The sequence below is a fragment of the Poecilia reticulata genome, linkage group LG9, assembly GCF_000633615.1.
Source record: "Poecilia reticulata strain Guanapo linkage group LG9, Guppy_female_1.0+MT, whole genome shotgun sequence".
In the NCBI taxonomy this organism is placed as follows: Eukaryota; Metazoa; Chordata; class Actinopteri; order Cyprinodontiformes; family Poeciliidae; genus Poecilia; species Poecilia reticulata.
The window spans coordinates 3068364-3096083 of NC_024339.1; the positions used below are offsets into that span (position 1 = coordinate 3068364).

At 38.8% G+C, this 27720-nt stretch overlaps 1 protein-coding gene across 3 annotated transcripts; it reads right to left on the reverse strand.

Moving 5' to 3' along the window:
- Window positions 1–1308: 1308 nt before the first annotated feature.
- ift81 (intraflagellar transport 81 homolog) lies at window positions 1309–27620 on the reverse strand. Of its 3 annotated transcripts, none has more exons than XM_008417251.2 (19): window positions 27514–27620; window positions 26085–26140; window positions 25896–25999; window positions 24274–24454; window positions 24094–24183; window positions 22863–22928; window positions 22474–22584; window positions 20611–20695; window positions 19115–19278; window positions 18942–19037; window positions 16850–16996; window positions 9747–9896; window positions 7953–8081; window positions 4698–4787; window positions 3948–4034; window positions 3763–3834; window positions 2875–2960; window positions 2575–2620; window positions 1309–2080 (listed from the first exon to the last, which is right to left on the reverse strand). In XM_008417251.2, exons 2-19 carry the CDS (start codon window positions 26133–26135, stop codon window positions 1898–1900), a joined length of 1938 nt encoding a protein of 645 aa, XP_008415473.1. In that variant the 5' UTR covers window positions 26136–26140; window positions 27514–27620; the 3' UTR covers window positions 1309–1897. The 3 variants fall into 3 exon arrangements, with proteins under 3 accessions (XP_008415473.1, XP_008415472.1, XP_008415471.1); XM_008417250.2 differs by lacking the exon at window positions 27514–27620 and adding an exon at window positions 27231–27496; XM_008417249.2 differs by lacking the exon at window positions 27514–27620 and having other exon boundaries at window positions 26085–26544.
- Between the last annotated feature and the right edge of the window lie 100 nt (window positions 27621–27720).

Genomic DNA, 27720 nt, shown 5'->3' on the forward strand with positions numbered 1-27720 from the left:
TTTTAGAGAAACACAAATAGAGCACATGTCTTTTACTTCCMCACTTTACCTCACATGGAGCTTGTGATGAGTTAAAAGGAGAGTATTTATTTTTGGTTAATAAAGAAGATATTGAAAATCAACTTTTGTTTTTAGCTTTACAGCATGTTATTGTGCTATTCCCTAATGAAAACACGCCTGGAGTGTTGCCTTGATTCTTTCATGCCTGACTGAGAAATTCTTGAATCTCCGTGGCAACCATTCAGCTGTTCAAAACGCCTGTGTGGACCTAGCCCCGCCTTCAAGGCGCAACTCCTCCTCAGAGCTGCAGTTCCCAAGCTTCCGCCTCACAGAGCAATATAACTTTCCAACTCAGTTCCTTCAGACTAGCCAGCAGCAATTAGCAAACACTTGGTGGAACTGTGTATCTTCTGAGCTTATTATAGGAGCTACTTATCAGCGAAACGGTGGTAAAAACGTTAAAGGATTAACAGAGGAACCACGTTGTGATGACTTTCTGAAGTCATCACAACACGATGAAAGAGCAGGAGTATTTAAAGAGACAGAGGCTCAATTTCAAGGTGTTAATGAAGTCAAATTTTTTTGAGTCATATTTTATATATAAAGCATTTTCATAACAAATGAAGTCAACATAGTTACTCGATTGTGTTGAACGGCTCAATACTGCCTCTTTAAAATTGGAATGAGCTCATGGTCGCTGTGCAGAACATAAACATTAGGTTGAACGTTGAAGTCATGTCAGAGACAGTCACTGAACAGACAAACAGCAGCTCAGACCACAGAAAGATCATTAGCTCAGGATTACGTAACGTGATCTTAACAGAGAGTATTATTTGGCAGGATCTATAAATCCAAGTTATCAACAAAAACTGTTAAAGCTGTCAATTTGTTGAACATCTAGCAGAGCATTAGGTCAATATCTCAGCTTTGTCTCGGCTCTTCATTCAGCTGCTGGATGTTTTTCAGGTCTGGCGTACATCAGCTGTTAACATGTCTTAATAAGGCGGCAAAAAGTTTCGATGTGGCGGAGCAACAACAGCGTGGCGATGCCCGGTCGGACATGAACGCACACCTCATCTATTGGATTGGAGAGCCTCTAACGCTGTCAGCAGCAGATTAAGTTTCTGTGGCAGGCAGAGTGCAACCCTGAAGCCTCCATGCAGATAGTTGGAGTGCTGTGAACACCGTGAGGCACTCAAACACTCCAAAGGTTATAGGATTTCTCCATTAGTCATAATAGAAGTTGGACAACAAAACATCAGATACTCGATCTCCTCTCGAGAGTAAAAACTGTGGATAGTGGGCAAACATTTTCAGAACTGCAAACTTTAATGCAGTCAAACACATATAAAACACAGTTAGGAACTAAGGATCGATAACTTGAATGTCGGTCAATGTTATCAACAATTAGAAATGGGCAAATAATTTAACAAACACAGGAATCTCTTATCCCCCCCCAGTGGTCCTGATGGTCCCTGTGAAATCCAAAACTGGACCCCATACAGTCCCTGCACATGGTCATGCTTTGTGCTGCCAAAAATAGATGACCGCTGTCACACCCCAAGTGTACCACTTTGTTCGCCGATATGTTTGGACACGTTTGACTGAAAGAGTATCCTTAAAGGCATGTAAAAAGGGATTGACAAAAGAGAAACCCCTTGACCAGAGATCTGTGTCCTTTAAGATGTGGTCATTGCCAGAGGTCAGAGGTCTCAAAATATAAACTGTCAAGTGAAGCTCAACATCTCTGGTCCAAAACATTTAAGAGAGGGAGAATTAACTTGGCCCATTCTGGAAACAATCCAATCTTCACAATGTTTTGGCCGTGTTACAGGAGGCTGAAGGATGCAAAGCTTCATCTAGCGTAGCAAATAGACAGCGTGGGAGCATCACGTCTTCAGAGGACCAGCCTGTCCTCGCCTCCCTCCTGAATGACCTGACCAATAGAAACCTGGTTCTGAGCCTTTATGAAGCACTGCCTCTTGCACTCCATCAGCTGCTCCAGGTCCCGCCACATCTTCATCTGCTCCATGTTGGCGCTGTGGTTCTCCCTCACGACCTTCTGCTCCTCACGCAGCTTCTGAAATAAAAAGAGAAAAATAAATAGATAAATAAAAGCCATAAAGTAAAAAAACATAAATAAATCATATCATCGCTAATATTCCACCGTAGTGATGACCTGTCACTTGAATTCACTGACGCTGTAAAACACGCTTGTTAAACAAGATGGCCGCCCTGGACAGGCTGATGTCACGCTAAACTATGGAAATCCAAGGAGTGCATTAATGGAAAAAAATAATAAATAATACAAAAAAAAAAAATCCAGATTTTCCAAAATTTAAATCTTCAAAAATTCAGTTAATTGATATATCGCCCAGCCCTAAATAAAAGGTAAAATTCTACACATGAAAATATCTGTAACCTGAACCTGTAAGACTCCAGCTGTGTGAGCTTCCAATAAACCTTCGTTTCCAATCTGTCAGCCTTCAGACTGTTTCTGGCAGAATAAGAAAACATTTCCAAGAACAGATCCTCTGCTTCATCTTAGTCAGCGCTTAGATCGTCTCCTCTCACCTTGCCAAGTAATTCCTGTTCTGCAATGTTCTTCATGTACACTTCCCTGCAACAAAGCAGCAGAAAAAAAAAACAAACGGATGGGGTGAGAAAAGTCACTTTTCACCCGGTGCATTTTTGTTTAGAAAATGTGAGTCATGTCAGTTTATCTTTATTCTGAAAGGTGTGGTAATCTGACTTTCTTCTGTATAGGCAGCAGAAACTGTCAGCAGATTAATGCTTATGTAATAAGAGTCTTAGGTAAAGAAAAACGGATGTGGTTCTGGTGAGCAGCTGGCAGGCCAAGCCCGACAGGTTCACCTGATGGTCTTCTTCTTCTCCTGTGGATCAGATGACACATAGGCCTTCATCTCTTCAGCAGCGCGCTGAATTTGCATCTCAATGATCTGCAGATGACAGAGATGCAAAGATCACCGTTTTAATTGTGGCGGTGGGTGTTTTGTAACCAAACACCCACCGCCACAGGTCTCTTGGAAAATGTTTCCGCTGTAGATGGAAAAGTAACATTTAATAGGGCAGCATTATGTATTTTCCGGCCATTCTATAGTACAATCCAGTAATTGTTACTTGATTGTTATAAAAATGCTGTATATACCAAATATGGCTTAAAAGAAATTTGACTTCATAATTTAACACCTTGAAACTGGGCCTGTCTCTTTAGAAAACACCTGCTCTTTCTGAAACTCTGCCTTCAGGAAGTCAGCACAACATGCCTAATGTGTTAACCGTTTAACAGCATTTTACCAGCATTTCACTGAGATATAAATCCTATAATGAGCACAGCTGGTGTTTGCTAATTGCTGTTGGCTAGTCTGAAGGAGCTGAGTGGGAGAGTCACAGCGGAGGGCTGCTCTGTGAGGCGGACGTTTTGAAACTGCAGCTCTGAGGAGGAGCTTTGTTCTTGAAAGTGGAGCTAGGCTGACCCAGGTGTTTTGCACAATTAATAGTTACCATGGTGATTAAAGGATTGCTCAGACATGCATGATAGAATCAAATAAACACTCCTGGTATGTTCATTATGAACGAATAATATTATACCATAATATAAAGCAAAAAAAATAAAAAAATCGATTTTACATAATACTGCTCCTTTAAATCTTTCTGTATTTGTTTAAGGAATAACAAAGCCAATGTGGCAAACAGATGTTTTTCTTCAGCAATAAGCAATTATTTAGCAAAATCACTAGCCTCTGACATAGAGTTGATGTAATGGTATCGGTTTTCGTTCTGGGCCATCTCCTCCCTCAGCGCTTTCACCTCCTGTGATTTGATAAATAAAGACAATTTTCATCATAAGCAAAAAGGACAAAAAACATTTAATTCTCGCATTAACCATAAGAAGCATGAACAAAAATCACTAAAATGAACTCTACCTGTTCTAGTTTGGATCTGTTGCTCTCCAAACCAGCAGCACAACTTTCATACTGGGCCTTCTTCTCCTCATACTCTTGATTCAGCTCCTGATATGAATGCATTCCCATGGATTGGGCAAAAGAAAAGAAGGAATAAAAACCAAAAACATTACCATCAAGTAAATGGCAGGAAAACTGAGAAGTGCAGGATAATGTCTCAGCTGGTATTTTAGCTGTTTCATGTCCAACAGGCTCTAACTAAATCTATTTCTGTCTTCCTGTATTAGCAGACATTAGCCAGTAAGATGAAAGAGCAATTCTGGGAACACATGTAGGAAAATCTAATCCTCTGCTCCCGCTCAGCAATGTGGGGGGGCTTTCCCATTGTGTATGTTATTCAAGGACTATGTAAATCGTCCCTAATGGACTTTATTCAGGATAACACACAATATGAGATAAACCCCAATTTGTTTGCATGGGACGGCGTTAAAATCCCTGCATTTGTTTTTACGTTAATGACAGATTTTGCTCCGAGACATTCCAGTCCACACTAACAGCGTTAAATGAAAAATCCTGATGCGTTGTGGTTCTGGACGGTCACACATCTTGGTTGGATGAAATTATTACGTCCCATTCATATCCTGTTAGTCACCCAGGGGAGCTGTCAGCGACGGTCTATTTTAGTTGAAGCTTTTTGTCGGAATCCGTTGCACATAAAGGAGTGACTGAATGGTTACGGCAGCAGAACCTCGAGGTTTTCCTGACACTCACCGCTCGCCGCTGTCTCAGTGACCTCAGCTCTTTAATAATTGGTGCGAGAGCGGATTTCTTCTCCACAATCATCGAGTTCAACTTCTTCACCTGAAAAAAGCACGTGGCAACAACGCAGACTGCATTACTGCACGGAAAACGTGATAAATCTTAAAGGAAGACATATTAAAAAAATAGGCAAAGAGAGAAGGGAGGGGGAAAGAGCAGCATAACTCAAATTGAAGGCCTTTTAAGATCTTTTAAAGACCATTATGAATGAAATTTAAGACCTCTAAATATGCAAAAGAAAATTTCACAACTTATGTAGTAATAGTCCAAGCTTTTTAGCACAGAATGAACGTAGCATCGTACGGGTTGGCATCTGAAGTGAGCCAGTGGCAAACACAAACGACATCCAGCCAACTAGCAATAAATTCACACTTAACCATACATGCAAAAAAAGGCAACTAGTTAGCTAGCTCGTAAGGGTACATTAGCAGCTGGTTAGCCTTTACTGCCTCAAGTCACACAACGCACTGTGCAGCTCAAACATTTGCCTGACATTCAAGTAAACTACATCAAATATTCTAAATTAAATAGTCCTGCCATAACAAAAAATGTAAGACCTGTGATTGACGTATTTCAGGTTAACTTACATTTTTCACATGAATTTAAGACATTTGAAGGCCTTAAGTTTAGGTAAATGAATTTAAGACTTTTTAAGGGTGCGTGGACACCCTGCAGTCGCAAAGCCACACACTGTCAAATCCATATGGACCGATGTAAGAGGAGAATAATATGTTAATATGTTTGTTGTCAGGCTATTCCTTCACCACAGGAGCTGTGTGTTTGAGGCCATTGTTATTCTGAAACATCTTTTATTATGAGGTCCTTAACCTTTCAATAGGACCGTTTGGCTAAAAAATAACTACAGAACATTGACAGTCTGGATGATGATCTTGGAGTTTAATGCTTTTTCTTTGTTTACGTCAAATTGTGGCAACCTTGTTTTGGCTAAGCAATTCATTTTTCATTTCATCTAACCACAAAACAGAAAGTCTCTGCCAAAATCAGGCTTTTAAAAAGGTCAAACGGGATTTTCTGTACCTTACTCAGAGGAGTTTTCACCTCAGTCTGCTGTTTATCACCTTCTGAATGAATGAAAACAGCTGTTCCTGACTGATTGAGGGTAATTAGGATTCTTTAAACTCACGACAGGGTTTCCCCCAGAAAACTTGCTAAGCCACCGGGCTTAGCAATAGCCTGGTCGGGGCGCTGATGCGGCCCACCGTGTTTTTGTATTTAAAGATGTTAAATTGACAGGAAATGTAATATTAGTGGGTAACTACATATGTTACAGGAAGACATTGTCAGTGACATGCTATTTAAATCCACATCTATAGAATCTCAAAAACAACAAATATAAAAAATACAATTAAAATAAATGTGAATTATTTGCACTTCTGCTAAATCCAAATTAAGTCAGCCACTCCTTAAGGACCCCCAGGCCCGATTGGGCCCCATAAATGCTAATATTTTAACACAGACCACAGATATAGAAATGTAACAATTGTTTATTGAGAATATAAATGTTGCTGAATTTCATTTAATAGTATGCATAAATAAATTAAAAGATTTTAAATTGCTTAACATTTAAATTTAAGGTTTTAAGGAGCTAGAAAGGTTAGTTTGTAACAGTCCAAAGAACAATCTTCATAGTTAGATTGTTTTGTTACCATAGTTACAATCTAATGCTCGCAGTTTAATCTTTGAGTTTGAGCTCTGTTTGTTCACAAATACATCTCAGTAAATTATAACGATAACTGATCGCTGTTGAGGTTGGATAATGAAACTCTCATAAATCTCTCAGATTTCTCTTAATTTTTGTTGAAATGCTATCAGTGGTGCTGATGTGCTTAGAAGGAAGAGAGGCCCCTAAATAAAAGTCTTCCAGAAATAATTAGTGAAATGCTCAGTGCAGCAAAGACATTTTCAGTAAAAAATATAAAAAAACAAGCAACAAAAGATTACTTTGAATCTGAATCAGTCAGAGTTCTGAATTATTTCGGACTCACTTTAAGAACCAAACACTTCTTCATAACGATGCTAAAGAAACTGCTGCTGAAGGTAAGTCCCATTTAAATTAAAATAGGATTTTAAGTCAGTGTAGCATCTTTTTATTGCTGATGTCTGTATCTAATGTGAGGAAAAACTCCAGTGGTCTACATAGAAGTTGCCCTCTAGCTTGTTGTGACAAGTCGAAACATGAAACACTTACACATTGAGCCAGCATGCACCACTACACCACAGCTCTGGAGCTGAAGCAGCCAAATATCCAGCTGTTTATTTTGTTAGTTCTATATGTGCTACTCACATGGTATCAATTCTATCTGCGCGGTAAAAAAAAAAAGAAAAAGAAAAAATTTAAAAAGTGACGATGATGATGTTGGTTCCAGTCTAACAAGTCACAACCGTAGTAATAAAGTGAAACTGCTTATTTCGAGCAAAGCCCTCAAGCACTACTACCTTTTGAAAATGTTCCTTTCACATTTTTATTTCTGCACAACTTTGTATCACATGAAATCTTAATATAACATAGTGACGTTGAGAAAATGCGAACAAGTTCAAAGGGTATGAATACCTTTGTAACTGTGAGTAGGAGAATAAAAGAGGGCTGAAATAAACAATCCCCCACATTTACTTTCCCTTTATGTTAGCTTTACTGTCTGCTTTAGTCTGAAAAAATGGCAGCCAGAACTCAAAGCTCAAACATATGACATGTTTATTCTTTAGTTTTCCTCCAAAGTGACAAACCTGAACACTAGTGATTTTGTTCCACCTCTGATTATCTATAGTATTATCTATTATTATAGTAACTGTATCACACTTTAAAATGTATATGCTGTCCTTAAATTATGATAAAGTATTTGTTTTTGAATGACTTTTGATATTAATAAGGCCAGAATGATAGCTTTTGTGTCTAATGTAATTTACAATTCCGTTATTTGGTTTAGGGAGGAGTTTATGTGGAAATGTCTCAATTTTAATAAGACAGCTGAGGGTCACTCAAGAAACCTTTGACAACAACAATGACTTTTTTCTTCACCAAAGAGTGGAATCTGTACCGTAAAAAGAAACAAAAAAAACAACAACAAAAAAACAGCATTCTCCAAATAAATAGAGAAACTGAAACTGCCAGTCTCCATCTGTGTCCTCTCCTGTTTTGTGCTACAGTGAGCCAACTGGTTCCCACCGGTGAGCACTTTGCATACTCACCATTTCAGACATGTCGTCCAGAGTGCGGCCCTTCTTCTCGTCCAGGTCGCTCTTGATGGCTGAGACCCTCTCCAGCTCCTCCTGAGTGTCGCTGTATCCGGAGATGCCCTTCTGGGCCTCCACAGTTTGCTGCGACACACAGAGTAGGGAAGCATTTTTAAAAAGGTCCTAATAAAATCACTAATATCACGCAGAAATAACAGTCAGTTGCAATTTTAGGGCTGCAACAAGCAATAACAAATGGAATAATAGATTATTCTATCGATGATTCTGACGATTAAACAGATTTTAAAATATGAATTTAAACAGAGGGAAGCAAAATCTTTGCCACTTGAGGAGTTCTGGGTGGAACATATCTACAGACAAGAAAAGTTTTTTTTCTCTTAAATGTAAAATGTATTTATATTTTGTACAGTTTTGCTTAATTACTGATTTGACTCTGTTGTTCTTTTAGCGAGTGGCCTTTTATTGAGTCTGTCTGCTCCAGTTAACGACTTAATGTGGTGCCTAATAAAAAAAAGGTTGTGGAATGCAACAAGAATCCAGTTGAGAAAAAAAAAGAAGATCCAGTCCCTGTGAAGAAGAGGACATGTTGTCAGCTTGCCATGTGATCAGAAGGGAAAACTTGCTTTAACAAATCCTAATGTGGGATGCAGACAGAGGAAGAGCAGCAGATGCAGCTGTCAGAAATAGCAGCTCGGCCTGCGTCAGACGGGCCGTCAACAAGTCAGGTAATCTGACCGCGTGAAGGTGTGAAGCCATTTCCACGAAGCTTCTGTCACTTCACTGTAAAAACAAGCTGTGAATGGAGAGAAAACGGCGCACCTGGAGAAGCACACAGTCTGAATAATGCAAGGCAGAGGGATTGGTTAAGGAGGCTTTTCTGATCTATAGGAGAACAAGGAAAGCAGCAGGGAGGATGCCATCTGGCTCTTTAGCATTTTGGCTAATTCAGCTGGTCAAACAAAGCAACAGTTCAAGGTTAGCCCTCAGTACAGAGACAAAAAAAAATAACAGATTGAGAGAAAGTTGTAAGAGAGAAGCCAATAGTTTCTAATGAATTAGACATTTTTCTAAAGTGTGGGCCATTTCTAAAAGACAAAATATAGGTACTTATTCTCCTTTATCCTGTTCAGATACACATTTTTATGAAGGCTGTTCTAGAATAAGTTTGGCCCCCAGTGAGGATGAAATGATCAATCAGATTAATTGTGATGAATCAATTATTGAAATAATCATCAGCTAATTTAGTAATCCATTAATCGTTAACTGAAGTATATAAAATGAAAACAAGTTATCTGCTAAAAGAACAACATACTCAGAAGCCAAAACTGCAAAACCCTTAATCTGGAAATATGCTCTAAACTCCTCAAGTGACAAGATTCAAATTCCCTAAAAAAAAAAAAAAAAAAACGTTTATTAAATGGTTAATCTAAAAAATAATCAACAGATCAGCCCTATTGATTCTAAGTTAAGCAGAAAGGTCTGAGTTTTTGACATGTTGGTGTTAGGAGTATATTTTTTACCTGCAGATGCATTTTTTGCTCCAAATGATCAAGCATTCACTGAAAGAATGTTGTGTTATTGTACAAATGTTTATTTTCTTATATAAAATAGTCATTTAATTATTTGTTTATTTGCATTTTTTGATTCTTATGTACAAAAAGCCTTAGGCAGTTAAGATTAAAATCTTTAGAATGTGCTTTTTTTTTTATCCGATAAATCGATTAATCATCAAAACAATCAATAGAATAATGGATGACCACGATAATCGTTAGCTGCAGCCGGAGTTACCAGTTTCTGCTGGACGGTGTCGTGTCTCTGTCTGAGAAGCTCATCTGTCCGCTGGAGGACTCCATATTCGGCTCTCAGCTCAGCAAGTTCCTGCCTCTTCTTCTTGTAGGTTGTTCCTTTGCTGCGCAATTTTGCCACTAAGCGTTTCAGCTAAAAAAGAAAGAAAGAAAAAGAAATACTTAAGAAAAAAAATCTTAAATAATTGTCTTAATGCAGTGCAGTACATCAACAACACTTCAAACATTTCAAAGCTGTAGAAGAAAAATAAACGTTGAGCAGGACCGTCACAACAAATATTGCAGAAGGTAAAATTGTCTCAGAAATTATTGCAACAAATGACCCCGCCTCTCGCCCGGAACGATAGCTGGAGATGGGCACCAGCAACCCTCCTGACCCCACTAAGGAACAAAGGTAAAGAAAATGGATGGATGGATGGATTATTGCAACAAATGATAATTTTGTCATTTGGAGAACATTTTCAACTAATAATAATAATAATAATAATAATAATAACAATAATTGCATATTAATGCAAGAATACCCACTTATAGATAAACACGTAAACATTTTATTTCTGAAGAATATTTAACACTGGAACTGGAAAAACAACCAAAAAATCAATAATTCAAACGGATTATGATTATGAGTCTCTGTAACTAAAATTGCATTTCAAAACATATTAGGGGACGATTGTTGTTCAACTGGAAATTATCGAGCTCATTTTAATTTATTGTGCGGTTAATTGATTTATTCATTATTGTGATAAGCCCAACTCTAAGAATATAAAAAGAATGAATATGGCAACACTACCAGAAACATCCACTGTCTGTATGGAAAATACAGGATGAAGCTGACAACAGCTGAGATAGTGGAAGGCCTCAGGAGGAACTGAAGGGATTAGAGAACTACAGAGGGGCAGAAGGAGCGGGGGGGATCCGTCTCACGTTCTGGAGGTTTACGGTCACCCGAGGACAGCAAAAATCTCCATCAAACGAAACAACATGTTTGGAGTGGATATTCGGTCAGTCTCCAAGCCGCAGTCTGCCGGGACGCACTGAAACTCCTCCACAATGAAGAGCAGCTATAAATGACCACAGACACGGGAGAACAGCCCCAGAAATCACAGAATGTGCTTTGAGTCCCGTGGGCATCCATGTAGCCAGAACTGTGTGTGTGTGTGAGAGGAATGGCCGGCTGCGTGCAGTTGTGCATGCACGTTTATTCTTTTGCGTATTTTGGGACGTCAAGGGCAGACGCGGGCGGTGAGAGGGGTTAGCGCGGCGGACTAATCCAGCATGGTGTCCGCACGACATTGTGTCCCCAAACACAACAACTGCTGTGAAACTGGACTGCAGCTCAGCTGGTGGTCGTAACTCGGACATGCGGCTCATTCACACCCACGGTGTCCCGTGAAAACATTTACAGGAACGTCTACGCATGCACGCATGTCTCCTGCAGCTTCGCACTTGTAAAGACTCGCATTTTTCTTTTTTTGGGTTATTCGTTGTAAAATAGCTCAGGGTCAGTCACTTCTGATGAACAGCTGTGAATGCCCTGCCATAGATTCTATGTCGGCATTAGGTCAGGACTTTGAGTGGGCCTTTGATCTAGGGTTGGGAAAAAAAAATCAATAACAAACAATACGTGTCTTGATAGACACGTGATCAACATCAACACATAATACGTCTGAAAGAATGTTTAATAATTTCACTGAACTCCGATCCCCAACCACACAGCATTCTGGGGGATGGAGGAAGATTAAAAGCTTTAGTTGCAACTTCCCACAGCGAGCTAATACAGGTGGGTGGCATCAACTAAATTACTCACTATGGTTACCTAGCAACAACCTGTGTGTACAACAGTCTGTACACACAGCTGAACCTTGTTAACTAATTAGGTGATGCTAACAGTTATCAGAGTTAAGGGGGCTAATTACAAATGCACACCACACCTTTCAGATTTTTATTTTACATAAGATTAAAGGGGCGGTATTATGTGTTTTCCAGACATATATTGCTGTTTTATAGCACAATCAAGTAACTATGTTAACTTCAGTTGTTACAAAAATGGCTTCCATACCAAATGTGACTTAAAAGAAATTCAAATTCCTAATTTAACTCCTTAAAACTGGTCCTCTGTCTCTTTAAAAAGCTCCGCTTTCAAAAAGTCCTCACAACATGGCTCCTCTGTAAACCATTTAACAGTTTTTTTTGGTTTTTTTTAAACCAGCGTTGCACTGTGAAGTAGCTTGTATGATGATCTCAGCAGGGAATAACTTTGTAACATGATGTAAAACTAAAAAAAAAATTATTTTACATAATATTGCTTCTTTATAAAGAAAAAGTTAAGTGTGTGTTTGTAAAGTCACAAAAGTGTGAAAAGGGATTTGGCAAACCACTCCACTAATACAGAATAGAATATTTTTGATCAGATTCCATACCTTTCAGGTTCTCCATTTTACTATAAAAAACATTGTGACACAGATTTAAACAGCTGACGATGCATCTCGTTTGAGACTAGCTTCCTGTTACTGGTCAAACATCACTGAACAGATGCAGCCTTGGCCCTCATAGGGTCCATGCAGTTGGCTGGAGGAATGTGATGGCACACAGTCGTCAGAATGGAAAATACCTCTGATAAAGTGATCATCTCCACCACGGCTGATTTCCCAAAGTGACACAGCAGTCTGATAAGCAGAGTCTGACCAAACATTTTCCACCAACTTCATTCATGCAACGCTTCAAGGAACTCTTTGTCTCTACAAACAGCTTCCACTTGTAGTCCAAGTTAGTTTTAATCTGCCCATTTCAGTCTACTGATTGTGAAATATGAATGTGTGTCCTTGCAAAAGATAGCTGACTTATTAAAGCTGCAGGAAGTAACTTTCATAAAAACAATATTTTTCACACATTAGTTGAAATTGTGTTAGGCCTCGGGGAAGACCCAGGACACGGTGGAGGGACTATGTCTCTCGGCTGGCCTGGGAACCCTTGGGGTTCCCCTGGAGGAGCTGGAAGAAGTGGCTGGGGAAAAGGAAGTCTGGGCCTCCCTTCTGTCCATTACCTTCATGGACAGAATTTCTAGGCGCAGCAGAGGTGTTGAGGGGATCCGTTTTGGTGGCCTTAGAATCGCATCTCTGCTTTTTGCGGATGATGTGGTACTGTTGGCTTCATCAGATYGTGATCTGCAGCTCTCACTGGAGCGGTTTGCAGCCGAGTGTGAAGAGGCCGGGATGAGGCTCAGTGCCTCCAAATCCGAGGCCATGGTCTTGAGCTGGAAAAGGGTAGAGTGCCTTATCTGGATCAGGGGGGTCGTCCTGCCTCAAGTGGAGGAGTTTAAGTATCTGGGGATCTTGCTCACGAATGAGGGAAGAAGGGAGAGGGAGATTGACTGGCGGATTGGAGCAGCGTCTGCCGTGAAGCGGGCGCTGTACCGGTCCGTCGTGGTGAAGAGAGAGCTGAGTCAAAAAGCGAAGCTCTCGATTTACCGGTCGATCTACGTTCCCACCCTCATTTATGGTCATGAGCTTTGGGTCATGACCGAAAGAACGAGATCACGGATACAAGCGGCCGAAATGGGTTTCCTCCGCAGGGTGGCTGGGCTCTCCCTTAGAGATAGGGTGAGAAGCTTGGTCATCCGGGAGTGACTCAGAGTAGAGCCGCTGCTCCTCCACGTCGAGAGGAGCCAGTTGAGGTGGCTCGGGCATCTGGTCAGGATGCCTCCCCTGGTGAGGTGTTCTGGGCACGTCCCACCGGGAGGAGGCCTCGGGGAAGACCCAGGAAAAGCTGGAGGGGCTATGTCTCTTGGATGGCCTGGGAACGCCTTGGGGTAAGGCGTTCCCAGGCCATACCCCAAAAAAAAAAATAATTGGAAAAAAATTACTAACATATCCTTGGCTTGTACTTGTACCTTTTACCACACAGATGAGCCAGTCAGCAGCAGTTCTAACCCCGATACCAGCATAACCCCTCTCCTGTCCCAGTGAAAAAGGTGAGCAACATTGTGTTCAGTGACGAGCTAGGTAGCTTCATTCCATCGAGTGATAGGGTTTTCTCTCACTTTGCCCTTTTTAGAATTACACAACAAACATATATATTACTGACAGAAATTCAAACAATTTTTATAAAATAATTTTAAAAAAAGCCTCCTGTCTGTACTGAAGTTAGTCCAGACAGTCCTCTAAAATCAGTCCTGGTTTTAGAGGATCAGGACTGGTCCTCTAAAACAATCACCTTGCTTTTATCACCACAAATGGCTCTTTTTTTGTTTGTTTCTCTGATCTGAACTGTTCGTAAATTAAATTTTCTAGAAATTAATACTACCTTTCTTGAGGACAATCTACATTGGTCATTCACCCTAATTTACATGGTTTTTGGAAATCAAGGGGAGTTTGTAGATTGCTGCTGCAGGAAAGAGAACTCTAGTGCCATTTTCTGATGCAGATTGTTCTTTTCAGCTCTAAGTGCATTGATAAGATGATGGTCGTTCTTGGCTCTTTACAAAATTAGCTTCTTTCTCACAATTCACCTCATACTGATAAACTTCTGCTTTCTCTCACAGGGCAGAAACATCTGCTTCATTCCTCCTGTTTAATTCTTGGTATGAAATCTTATAGAGCATCAGCTCACTCTGCAGACGGTTCTGTTTCCCGCAGGCAGACAATCTCCTTGGACATTTTTTCTTGGAGATCGTCCTTCTCAGCTCTCAGGTTTTCAAGGAGCTTTATCTCATGTTTGATTTTTTCTTAACAAAACATCTGCATGTCGACCTACAGGTTCCCCTCACCTGCAGCTTCATGTTTCCATTGAAGCTCCTTGTAGTGAGTCTTGATTTGGTCCAGCTCTTGYTGGAGGACGTCACTTTTCTCTTTTTCTGYCTGGATTTKTGAYCTGAATGCTTCCTCACCAACAATATGAACTACCTTCAATTGCTCYAATTCCTTCTGCAGCAGCCTTTTYGTCTTGTGTTTTATGTCGCTGTGCACCCTGGAAGTGATTATAGCTCGTCTGAGAGACTSTGAATCSGAAAACTCTTCTCCTGTCAGTAGTTCTCWCTTCATCTCCYTGAGTCTTTTYTGCCCTTGTAACTCRGCTTTTGTATTCTCCAGTTCTCTTTGCACGTAGACTAGCTTTTGGTTCTCCTCAAACCATCTTGCTCTCTCCTTTTCCAAAARAGAGCCAAGTCTCTGGATYTCTCTCTGTAACTCAATGGGAAGCTTTCTGTTCTCAGTCCAGCCTTGCAGATACTGTCCAGCTCTCCATGCTCCATGCTGGGGTCTCATCTCACAGTTGGAGGAATGTGGCCTTTGGTTCGACATGTTGGACAAAACAATGTTTGTTAAAATCCGTTTTGATCTGCAAACGATCTCAATGTTCAAATTTGAAAGTGGTTTGCGAACATCTGAACTTGTAAGTAGTGCAGCAAGCAATGACAAGAATGTAGAAGTTTGTTACATAGCTGATGACATCACAAGCAGGACTCCAGTTGTGACGTCACAGAGTTTCCCTTCATCTTTGGAATGATGATGTGAGTGTTTGAGAACTCTACCACACTGACCAACCAACCTCCCCCCATCATCCTCCTCCTCACCTTCCTAGCCCCCATATTGGAATTGGGATGGGTTATATAGTGTTAGGGTGGCTCTGATTTATTCTTTCTGTAGATTTTTGTTCATGATTATTTTTTGTTGAGGCATTGCATCTTAGGACAGTTGTCCCCTCTGGTTTTGGATGACATACAGTTGGAAGTTTTTTGCTCTCTCTTTTAGTTTTGGGCAGTTGGTATGATGCGTATCCATGGCAATACTTTTTTAGTTTTTTTTTTCCAACTGGGAGACGCTAATCATTATCTCAAAAGCTCAAATAGTGAACTAACTACTGCCACCTGTACTACAACCACAAATCTCACCAATGAGAGCAGATGAACAGTTTTTCTGTGACAATAAGTAGTTTCTCTGCCATTAGCACATTTACCAGCACTCACATAAGTATGACAGTCAGTGCTAAACTCCCCCTCCCGCCTCTGATTGGTTGATTTTGGTTGGGAGCTTAGCATTTCTTTAAAAGAAAATCAACAGTGGCTAAGGGAGGAGGTGGAGGAGATCAATCTTTTTACAGATTATCTGTCTCATAAAAAACTGTAACGACATGGTGAGAGTTTGAACAAATATGTAAAAAACATATATATTTTTAATAAAAGTTACATACTGCAGCTTTAAGAAAAAGCCCTACATTTTCTAGAAGATCTAATCTAATTTTTTCTGTCACAAAAGGATTTTTTGCTACGTGGACAACTTTCCCCTCCTCTTCCTGAGGAGAATAAACATGCTCAAAGTAATTTTTCCACTGATATTTCACTGTTTCTATAACTGATGTGCAACAGTAAATGTTTTACTGTTGCTTTCCTTGTAAAGCCAAGTTTTGAAACTCACCTCTGCAGAAATCACAGTTCTCATCCCGCAGCCACGTACGTGTCAAACGCTGCCCCACTAAAAACCATCAGCATTTCTCCACTAACACAGAACCACGTACGGTCAGCTCTTTAACTGTGCGCAAAGACTTTCGGACAGACTTGTCATGAAAGTTTAAAAGAGACCCTGCTATCAAGCTGTGCAACAGGAGGGGTTAGCGGGTACATCCTGAACATAAAATATAAATAAAGACTAATGTTTCTGTAACCAAGCTCCGCTTCACTTGTCAGAGATGACTTTGACAGAAGATTTGTTAGAGTGGAGATAAAGGAAAAAGGCCAACTCTCAGGAAGTTTGTCCAGCACAGTTCCTTGTTCTGGATATTCTCCCTTTTGTGTTCTATTTATGGCTCACATGGGAATGTGGGGGAAGAGTGGGAAAAAAAGAAAGGGATAAGTAATGTTAGACAGTGAGCCTGTCTGTGTTTGGATAAGGACAGAAATAGCCTCTCGAGTTTTCAGTGCTTTACTAATCTTCAACGCACTTTGATAAAGCTGAAAGCGAAATGTCCTTTTCGCCTTTCGGTTTCTGACAGAAACATTCCCAGACGTCCAGCCTGGAAGCATCAATGCAGCTTCGCTGAAACTCAGAGATGCCCAATCTCTGTGACGGCTGCAACCGACAGAACCGTTACCTCGTCACCGCGGATGACTTCTTCCCCGTTTGAGCCTTGTCCCTGGCTGCTCCTCTGCTTCAGCTCCTTCTCCGCGGCGGCCAGCTCCTCCCTCGCTTCCTGGAGCTCCTCTGCCTTTGACTCCTTCTTCCGAATGATGATAGAGGCCTATAAGAGACATGTTGCATCGGATAAACAAACATAACAAGGAGTTTACATGGAGTCAAACAGAGGTTTTTGTTTAGAGACTTTTCAAACTCTGGGTCAATTTGTTCCCAAACAATCCCTGCACTAAAAAAAAATAAAAATAATGATAAAAATAATGACAAAAATAAGCAAGATTTCATTTTTCCATCGGTTTCCTTGGCAGATAAGTAATTCAAAATGGACTTTTCAGAAACAGAAAGAGCCTTCTGATGGTGATGCTGCGTTCAAGCCTGTCACTCTCTATTGCTGTTGTCAAAACCACCTTTGGGCAGTTAAGTAGGTTGCATGGTAGCTTGTGGTTGACACACAAAAAAGGATATGACCAGCTTGTTTTTTTGAAACAAAACATGAGCTACTCAGGAAACATGAGCTCAGTGGAAGTAAACACAGATATGGAAACAATCGAATTCTTGAATTTAAGGGAAAAAACAACCTGTGCAGGTCAAGTAGGGAGTAAACTGACTACAAGTGTTGTTTCTAAGAGCAATGTTCATCAGGTAAGAAAACACTTTCTGTAGCTTTAGCTTGACTGGACTTTCAGAGGACAACTTTTTGTGAGAAAATTAACTAGATGAACCAGAAGAATTCATGTGGTGTAACAGATTATATGTTTGGAGTTAAACACTGGCAATTTATGTGGATAAAAAATTAGACCTACACAATCATGTCTGTGATTGTGTAGGTCTGATTGAGATCAGAATAACTGTACAGGTCAGAGGCTGAGCAGAAATTGCAATATTGGAACCTGAATGTTAATAAGATATAAGTTTTATTAAATATAGTCTCTGTTGTACACTGTATTTTCCTGTTGTGAAAGGAGACTGGGACTACCACACAGTGCTTTTAAATCCTTATGAAGGAAACCAGTTTGTTATGTCTCCAAGCTAATAAAAACACATACGAATCAACCAAAACTACGAAGACCTGAAGTAATGAAGGGGCAAAATCTACTGTATTAGATATTTTCATTCAGTAGAGGTGTCCTGACTGGCTTTATTTGGAGGGAAAACAGGCCTACAATACAAGCTAGCTATAGCATAAGCTCTAACACTACAAGAATAGATTAAAGGCACAGTATAGGAAATGATTTTGTTATGCTGTAACTGAAAAGAATATATTTAATTTTGAAATGATCTGATAGTTGTCACAACACTGAAAACAAAAAGAAACAAAGAAATAAACATTATTAGATATTTTACTAATAACAATGGTCATCAGCCAAAAAATTGTCTGTTTTTTAAAAACTGTTTTAGGGTCATTTTGATGAGCTGAATCCAAAAATCACATTGGTTTTGCTCAATCAGGTCAACTTTATGAACTATGGAGCAACATAAGGGTCAAAATGCATGACTTGTTCTCACATCTGGATCGGTTTCCTGATGATCTGGATCAATGAGAGATGAGCAGGAGGAGAGACTCCATCAGGACAGAAAAGAGACGGAGACGTAACATTCACTTCACATGTACTTACCCTGATCAGTGTTTATTATTCATTCAATTTAGAAAACAAGTATTTTTATTATCCCAAAACCTTTTTTTTGTGAGAATTATTAACAGAAATTAACTGATGATGTCACAAATATGTAATCAATTTAGTCAAAATCAAATTTCTCTAAATTAAATTAGAATAAAAACCTGGCCTGATTGAAAAAAATGTTATTTTTGGATTCAGTGGTACAAAATAGTCCTAATTCAATAAAAAAAATAGACAGCTTCCAAAAAATATTTTTTTGTAACTCAGTGTATAATATATAAAATTTTAAAAGCATATGAATAACTGATATTTTTTTCTGAAGAGAACCTTTACAGATGGGATATTTTATGACATTTAACTGTAAAGTAACAATCTACTGGAACAAAATAGGCCAAAAATAAAAGACATCTAAAAAGTGTTGTCAACCAGCACCTGTTGCCTATAGAGGGTGAGTTTGTCGTCCATGGGGTCATTTCTCATCATCTTCTTTTCAATCAGCTGGTTTATCTGAGAGTCGACTTCTTTAATCTGTGACAGTGAACGTTAAAGAAAGTTGAGTATTGACTACATCCGCACGTTGAAGCCATTAGAAATCACATGCAGACCTTGCCCTCCATTTCCTGGAGGTCAGCCTGGCCCATTGCAGGCTCTGACGACACTTTCTGCATGTACTGCACTGTGCGCCTCAGGCCCTCCAGCTCCTTGGGAAGTTTTTCGGTGACCATGTAGGAGTTGATCTTTATTTCTTCTTCAAGTCGCTTCATCAAGCCTGAAAGACACAGAGGTTTTATTTTTAATACTTTAGAGCAGTGGTCCCCATAACTTTTCCCTTCTCTGGTGGGGGGCCGGAGTCAGTTTGTAACAGAAGAAGTGTTACACGTTTATCACCTGTGCTGCCGGGGCAGGGGGGAATGTTTGAAGGTTGAAACTGTTTGGGGGGGTGGGAGGTTGCTTTTCTCGATTGATTTTAACCCAGAAAGCACATGGGCATAAACCGTTGGTGAAACGGTCACTGGGACTGACTAGTATATATTTAATTGAGGGAAACTTGGAATGCAGCGTTCACTAGCAAACAACCGTACTGATTAAATAACATAAAGTCAAAAATAAAAGCGCTGCAACAAAACGACTGTTTTAGTTATTGATTAATCATCAGAATAATCGTTAGAATAATCAAAATATTAATCGATCGCAAAAATAATTGTTCATCTCTACATTATTTTTTGGATGTTAACCTGATTTTCAATTTTTATGCAATATTAGAAATAAAATACAATACTTTATTCTTTTGTAACACTGCGTTCAAATAAAGTCAAACTCAACTCAACAGTAAAAGATGTGAATAAACAAATAGTTAATTTCAAATGAAGAAAATAAACATGTTGTTGACTAAAATTACATTCCCTTAGTGAACACGTGATCATTTGTAGCAAGGGACAACTAAAAAAATACCTCTGAAACTAAATGCTTTCAGCTTGACTTAACATCGGCACAGGGTAGAGCTAACCCATATTTTGGATTAGGGTTGGGGTCAAAGGTCGCTCAATAGGAGTTTTTGTTTTTACTGAATTTGAACCAGGTGAAGTTAAAGCTATGTTGCGAGAAGAGACTTGGGCTTTTTTCATTTACCGACAAAAGTTTTTCCAAATCAAATGCAAAATATATACATTTTTTTGTACAATTTTGGTTTGATTATTGCTCTGAGTATATTGCTCTTTCAGCCAATTATATGTCTGTATACTCCAGTTAGCGATTAATCGATTACTAAATTCATTGACAAATGTTTCGTCAATGACAATTGTTTGTAAAGATGCACATGCAGGATTCCTGCTAAGTTATTTTAACAAAGCAGCCTGATCTTCATCTGCAGTTTAGAAACTGTGAATGTGTAAATCTCTCCTGCAGCTTAAAAAGGCCAGAAAAAGTCAACATAGCAGCTAAATAGGATCTATTATAGCACATCAAATATCAATATAATCAATATAATTTGCTGAGAGACAACATGTTTGTCTCTCAGCAAACATGTTAGCTGAGAGACACCCGTCTGTCCTCATACACCCCGCCCAGCTCCCGGAGGCGGCGGGGTCACGGGGCTACTCACTCTCTGGGTGGGCGTCCGCTGCTGCTTGACGCAAATCCTTCAACTGTTGCTGTAACCTCAGGAGTCTCTGCTCGGCCTGAAACAGCTGATCACACAAAAACAATGAACGATAGGTAGGATGCTGCTGAATGAACTGGATGCATTTTCCCCTTTCAAATTCCAAATAAATCAGTCCACTGCGAAGGCAAAACACAACAGGCTCTCAGATAAACGATATTTTAAATATTATGACTTGCGTATAAATCTACTGCATATGAGAAGAGAGCATGGTTGGACCTCTGTGTGAGTATTATGGAACTATTATAGTATTTTACTTTAAGGGGAGTATGTCACGTTCTGGAGCCACATAACCTAAAAATCTTGAGAGAACAAAACGTAAATAAATTCCAGCTGGCTTTTTCGCTGCTCTTTGAAGCATATATGTAACTTTGAAACAAATTATTCTGAAGCAAAAAAAAAWATATATATATTTATATATATATATCAACAGATACAGATAACAAAGTTAACAATGTTTTATCTGGAAATGTAATCTAAGTCTAGATTGAATTAATGTGCGGATACTTATTAGAGACCCAGTGGAAGAGAACACAAGGACAGACTTTTTCTTTCTTAATATTTTTACTGTTTAAATCACAAAGAAACTGGTTGCTATTTATGAGGAGATTTTATCTGGTACAAGTTTGATTTTGTTGTTCTTCGTGTCTGGCCAAATTGTGAGAAAATTTTAACTGCAGGTGCTGTAAAAGTATTTTAACTTGTGCAGCAATAACTTGAAGTTTTTGGGGGGGGTTTTATTAGTCAAATGACATCGTGTGAGAAAACAAAGTACAGACAAGGTTACAGAGTTTCAGTAATGTGACAGGAAGTGTCCTCAAAATAACATTTTAATTCCTAATCAGTAAAACATAAACTGAATGTGTGGTGAAAAGTGAGAGTTGCTTGGTTCCCTATTACAACGGATTCTGATGCTGTCAGAAAACAGTCAGAACCCGAGCAGAAACTGTAACATCTAACCTGAAAGTTGGCTGCATTAAATACTGTTGAATTGGAGTCGTTTTCACAACTGCTGACCACGGAGTGCTTTTAAACCCCTAAGTAGAGTGACTGTTTGTTAAGTCTCCAAGATACATTAATTACATTTACAACGGGCTTCTCCAGGACACCACTTACCTAAAAAGAAAATTGAGATTTATATCACTGAACTGCAAACACTTTATTGATATCAACTGAGGGTTTTGTGGAATAAACAGCAAAAAATAACATTTGCGATAATACAAGAATCAACTTTGTTTTGTTTTTATGTACTCCCAATAACTGGGAGTTGAAATTGATCGTGACTGATCAAAATTCCTGTCATGTTACAACATTTTCAAGATAAATGATAAACGATACACCCCTAACCTCTATCAGGTGTCCACTAAAAAAGGGAACAGTTATTTATAGTTGTCACACATAAGCTAAGAAATGTCCTAAATGTATATACATACCTAAAAACGCATTAAAGACACATGTAGATTAAAGAAGCTGTAGAAGTTAATTTTTGGCATATAGGGAAATTAAATTAAAGATCAGCAAATTTACTGCTAATAAATTCTCTCTTTCTCTCTCAACTGAAAGTAATTAACATAAGTTGCTCGGTTTGTAAAACTTGTAAACCTCTGGAATGGAMGCTGTTTCCAATGATTTAATCTTAAATTAATTATGTACGTGGTATGTGGGTAAGGCAAACAGTCTGCCTTACCCTCCTCTTCATTCCTTTAGAGTACAACTACTGAAACAAACACTATGCTGCACATCTGTGTTGTCCCATGCAGATATATTTAAAGTGTAGATAAACTTAAAGTGATCTAAAGGCTTCACCTGGTTCTTCTGCTCTTGCTTCTGATGAGTGAGTGACTCCTCTCTCTCCTTCTCCACTCGCAGCTGCCTGGCCTGCTCCAACATTCGCTGATGGTTGGACACTGACTCCACCTAGTGGGAGCAGCAAGTTATGGAGGCGACAATGTTCATGACACAAATCGGCACCTCTGTCAGAGTCAGATTTCACCTTTCTGGCAGAGTCCGTAAGCAAGACAAGTTAACTCAACACCTCATTACTTCTCGGTCTCGTTAAAACAGTTAAACAGCTTGTCAGAAGCCTCTTGAGTCCAAAATAGGAGCTGATAATATACTATGTCTGAGGTGATGTTGTTATTCGGAGATGAATCTAAAGCCTTCCAGACTTTACTAAAGCAAACAGTCTGCCTTACCCTCCTCTTCAGCCTCTCCACACGTTTAAGGAGTTGATCTTTTTCTTCCTCCATGGCACTGATATCCTGTTGAAGCAGAAACCAAAAAAAATCATGTCAGTGAATCTACTGAAGCAAGCATTAGTGGAATTAATGTCACTGGTTCACAGTCTGTTTAAAAGTATGGACACAAGTTGAACTTTTTCATATTTCATGTTGCAATGGAAAACTTGTAAGTTACAATGTTGCTTTGCGAAATACTTAGTGGTACTAAACGCAAATTCAAGCCACACTTTTTAGATTTTTATCTCCAAAACACTTAAAAATCAGTGAATCTTCTTCCTTCTATTCCATTACTATGTAGGGCTAAAACGATTAATCAGATTGGTTGACAATTGAAATAATTGTCAACCAATTTAGTAATATGTTAATTGTTACCTGGAGTATAAAAACAAAAAAAGCCATTTGCTTGAAGAACAACACACTCAGAGCAGTAATCAAGCCAAAACTGTACAAAAAATATATATATATTTTTTTAAATTTAAGATAAAAGAAGCTTCATCTGTAAACATATTTAACCCAAACCTCCTCATGTGGCACAGATTTAGATTCACCTGGTTCAAAAATGTTTAAAAAACTTCTTTTAGCACCTTTTGCAATCCAGCGATTAAACAATGAATCCAAAAATGAATCAACAGCTCGCCCTGCGCTGATTCTAAGTCAAGCAGAAACAGCTTGAGTTCTCAAATGTTGATATTAGGAAGTATTTTTGTCCTGCTCCAGATGCATCCTTCACTACAAATGATCAGGTGTTCACTAGAGGAATGCTGCGTTGTTACATTTTAGTCTGTAAAATGTTATGTTTCTTGTTAAAAAAAAGTCATTAATTCTTCAGAAATTCATATTTTAATGCATTTCTAATAATGCATAAAAAAGGCTTACATTAAAAAAATCTGCATAACGTGCAATTTTTCTCTGCTTAATTGATGAATCGTCAAAATAATAAACAGAGTAATCGATTACTAAAATAATTGTTAGTTGCAATGCACTACTTTTAGTGGGGAAATCACATGACGTCCCAACAAAATACATTGACGATTGGGATTATTGTTTGTCAAAGTTCAACTGGTGTTAATACTTTACATTCAGCAGATTAAAAAAACCCTCTTGTTTTCCTCAATTTTTTTTTACACAGCACAGCTTAACATCAAGCGCTATTAATAAACTGTCAACAGGATTTTTTTTTTTTTACCCTTCTGATTTCCGCCGTGGAGAAGCCTGAATTCCTCAGATGCTCACACTCCTTATGGTATGTCTTAAATCCTTCCACCAGCTCTTCATACTGTGAACACAGACTGTTTGCTTTAGATCCACTTGCGTCTCCAAAACACAAAAAATGACATGGTGACTGCTACGGAGCTGCACAACACACCTGATGATAGGTGTCGTTGATGATATCATCCTGCAAAAACTCAGCGGGCACCTCCAGCTTCACCAGAAAACGGGCCAGGTAAGCCCTCTTCTTCAGCTCCGGGACCTTCTGCAGTAACCAGTGGAGGATTGGATGAACCACAGGTTTGCTGCCAGTCACAAGACCCTGTCTGAAGCTGCTTCTGTATAAGGAAGGGAAAAGCCTTACTGCATTAAATCAAAGATAAAACATGAAATAATAAAAGCTATGGTCCGAATTCCATCTATTGTAAAGGCGCAAATAGAAATGTGCTCAGTATATATAAGGGTGTAACATGGATTATGAACAACTAAAGGGGACAAATTGCAAAGGCAGACATGAAAAAAATAAGATTCTTATTATATCACATGCAAGGAAATGAAAATGTAAAATATAGGTTTGGATTTAATTGACAAAAAAAAAAAAAGACCAATAACAAATTCTCTAATGTCACATGATTACAGCAATAACGCCTGTTGACAGATTGTGATAAGCAATAATTATTCTAACTTGTTAGAATAATTGTTAGAATTTTTTGTTGTTGTTTGTTTTAGTTCAGTTTTTAGTAGGGCTGAACAATAAATCAATATATCCAATAGACACTTGATCAATAGAATATTCCATATTATATATGCAGAATATTCACTGAACTCTGATCCAGAACTGCACTACATTCTGGGGGATGTAGGCAGAGGAAAGGTTTTAACTGCACAACTCCTCACAGAGAGCTAAGCAAAGTTGGTGGCATCGACTAATTCTCTCACTTCTTGACTTGTGCAGCAGCAATTTCATGTTGCCTCATAACTGCTGCAGAATAAATTATGTGGAGTAAAAACTGGATAAAATAGGAAAGTTCACACCAACAATTGGGCAGTATTTCATATATTAACACACACACAAAAACTAATAGTTATCAATATCAACTGATATGAAATGCTTATGTATGTTTTTCAGCCATATTGTCAAGCCATATATATTTTTTTTATTGTACTATTAACATTTTAAGATAACACCAAATGAAAAAAAACATAAAAGTGCCTTGCAAAAGTATTCACACCCTTGAACAAACATTTATGTAGTATTTCCTTGGGGGTTTTACATGGTAGACCAATAGAAAATAGTGCTTCATTGGAAGGTGGAAGGAAAATGATACAAGACTTTAAAAATATGTTGTTACAAATTAAAAATGTGTTGTGTTTTTTACTCAGTCCAATGTGTTAGGACTTTGCAGGACTACCTTTTTCTGCAATTGCCTAAACATTTTTCCCAGTCTCATGTTTGTCTTTGTAAAAGCAAGTCTTTGCACAAATTGAGACTGAAAATGTTGGGCATCTTCACTGAAGTGAGTGTAGACTTTAACAATTTGATTTAATTTATTTAGAGCTATATCAGAGTAAAGCTGGCACTGATATATGCAATAGTTTCCAGATGTTCTTGTAAATAAATAAATAAATCTTATCTAAGAATCACATATTCTTTTATTTATGCTTCACAAACTACAAGTTGCAACTTGATAAAAAAAAGTGTTAAGAAGTTCTAGAGGTATGAATAATTTTCCAAGGCGCAAATAATGATTAATATGGATTGATGGTAACAACGCTCACACGTCAGAGAGGTTCCCAGGAGGTTTGTATTTCAGCATCCCCAGCAGTGATGACATCCTCTTCACCGTTTGTTCAGGCATTTCTTCTCGGATATCCATGGCTTGCTACATAAATAATAAGACCAATCAAAGATGTTAAATATAAACGATTAATTCACAAACGGACACAAACGTTACACAGTCCGTTTACCTTCGGGTCTATTTCAGCCAGAACATCGTTTAAAATCTGCAGTAGCTGCATAGGCTCTAGAGAATCAAATGTGATGAGGTTAAAATTTTTCCTGAATGGCTCCATGTTCAGTTGTTGAACGATGAATTTCAGTTGTTCGCTCATAGTTGGAGTTTTGATGTGTGATTCCTAGTTAGATGAGCTCTTCGTGGTGTGGATTAGCGAGCTAACCAGCTAACGCTAACGTAAAAAAGCCCCCTGTCGATAACAAAGTTAGCCTAGCTGGCCTGACCAACACAAAAGATTATTTAAAGGTTTTCTGGTAACGTCGGCACCGACTAACAAATCAGATTTTTTTGGTCCTTTTCACGCGTTTCCGAATTGCTAAGTCAATAAAAAATAGCACAAACTGTTGTCATATGCTCCATGGATACCGTACAGGCGTCATGACTTGGTTGCTAACAGGAAGTGCCGTATTGGTTAGTTCAATAAAATTGGGTTTTCTATTATCTCTTTGACTTAATGCCAAACAAAATGTATTTAAAAACATGTATTATTATTATTATTATTATTATTATTATTATTAATAATTTATTTATTTATTTACAAAATATATAGCAAGGCACAGAAATAGAATATTTCGGATGTATTTGAGTGTTGAAATCTTACACTAAACATCAATATGATCCTGAAGATAACATCGAAGTCGCAGCTACGCTTACAACTCACTATCTTTGACCTTCTTCGAACTCGAACTATTAATTCATACTAAACCCGCTTAGTATTTACCTAACCGTGGTTTGTAATTTCGGAAGCAAAAATTAGGGTATCTTACAGCTTTTTTCCCCGTGGGCCCAGCTTGAATGCTCCAAAATCCAGAAAGCGCAAACGTAATAGTCAGTTTGTACTTATTTATACATTTATCTAACTCCCGTTCACTTCTTTTATGACTTTTAGTTTTGTTGTGCTACCCCAAGAGTAAAAGAATCCCCCATTTGTCCACTCCATTGATAACTTTCTGGAGCTCACCTGACTAGACCAAATGAAAGGTTTTTCAGATTCACTAAGAGTAATGAAATAGCCCTTAATTCGAGTGCCGAATCGGATGCCTCTAACCGTACAGCATTTTAAGCGTCGTTTATACATAAACATAATTATTCTACAAACCATTTCGAGCGTGAAAACTGAAAAGTTGGGATTGCATTTTAACGCAGCAGTTGACTCAGATTGAACCGTAAGGTGGCGATGTGTTCACGAGACAGCCACACTGGACAGATATAAACGGTAGCGGGGATTAAGCGGAGTTTTCACAACACACAACTGAAAGTGCACGGCTGCTGACTAAACTCACATGTCTGGAGCTACTGGAAAAGAGGAAAAGATTAGAACGACCCAGAGACATATTTAGTTTGAGGAACATGAAAGGTTCGTTTTTTCTTTCTCTACCCACCTGACCTGGACTGTGGCCATTCGAAGCCACTTTTCACTTTAAGTGTTTCTCCTGTTTAACGCAAGCCGAGTCAAATTTACTATTTTAACTTGACTTGACATGCTCCCAACGTGTTTTGCCCCTTAGCTCTAACTGTTCACAGTTAGAAAACAGCCCATGGCGATTAAAGCTCGTCTTTTATGTGTTTGAGGCATAAATCTGAACGGG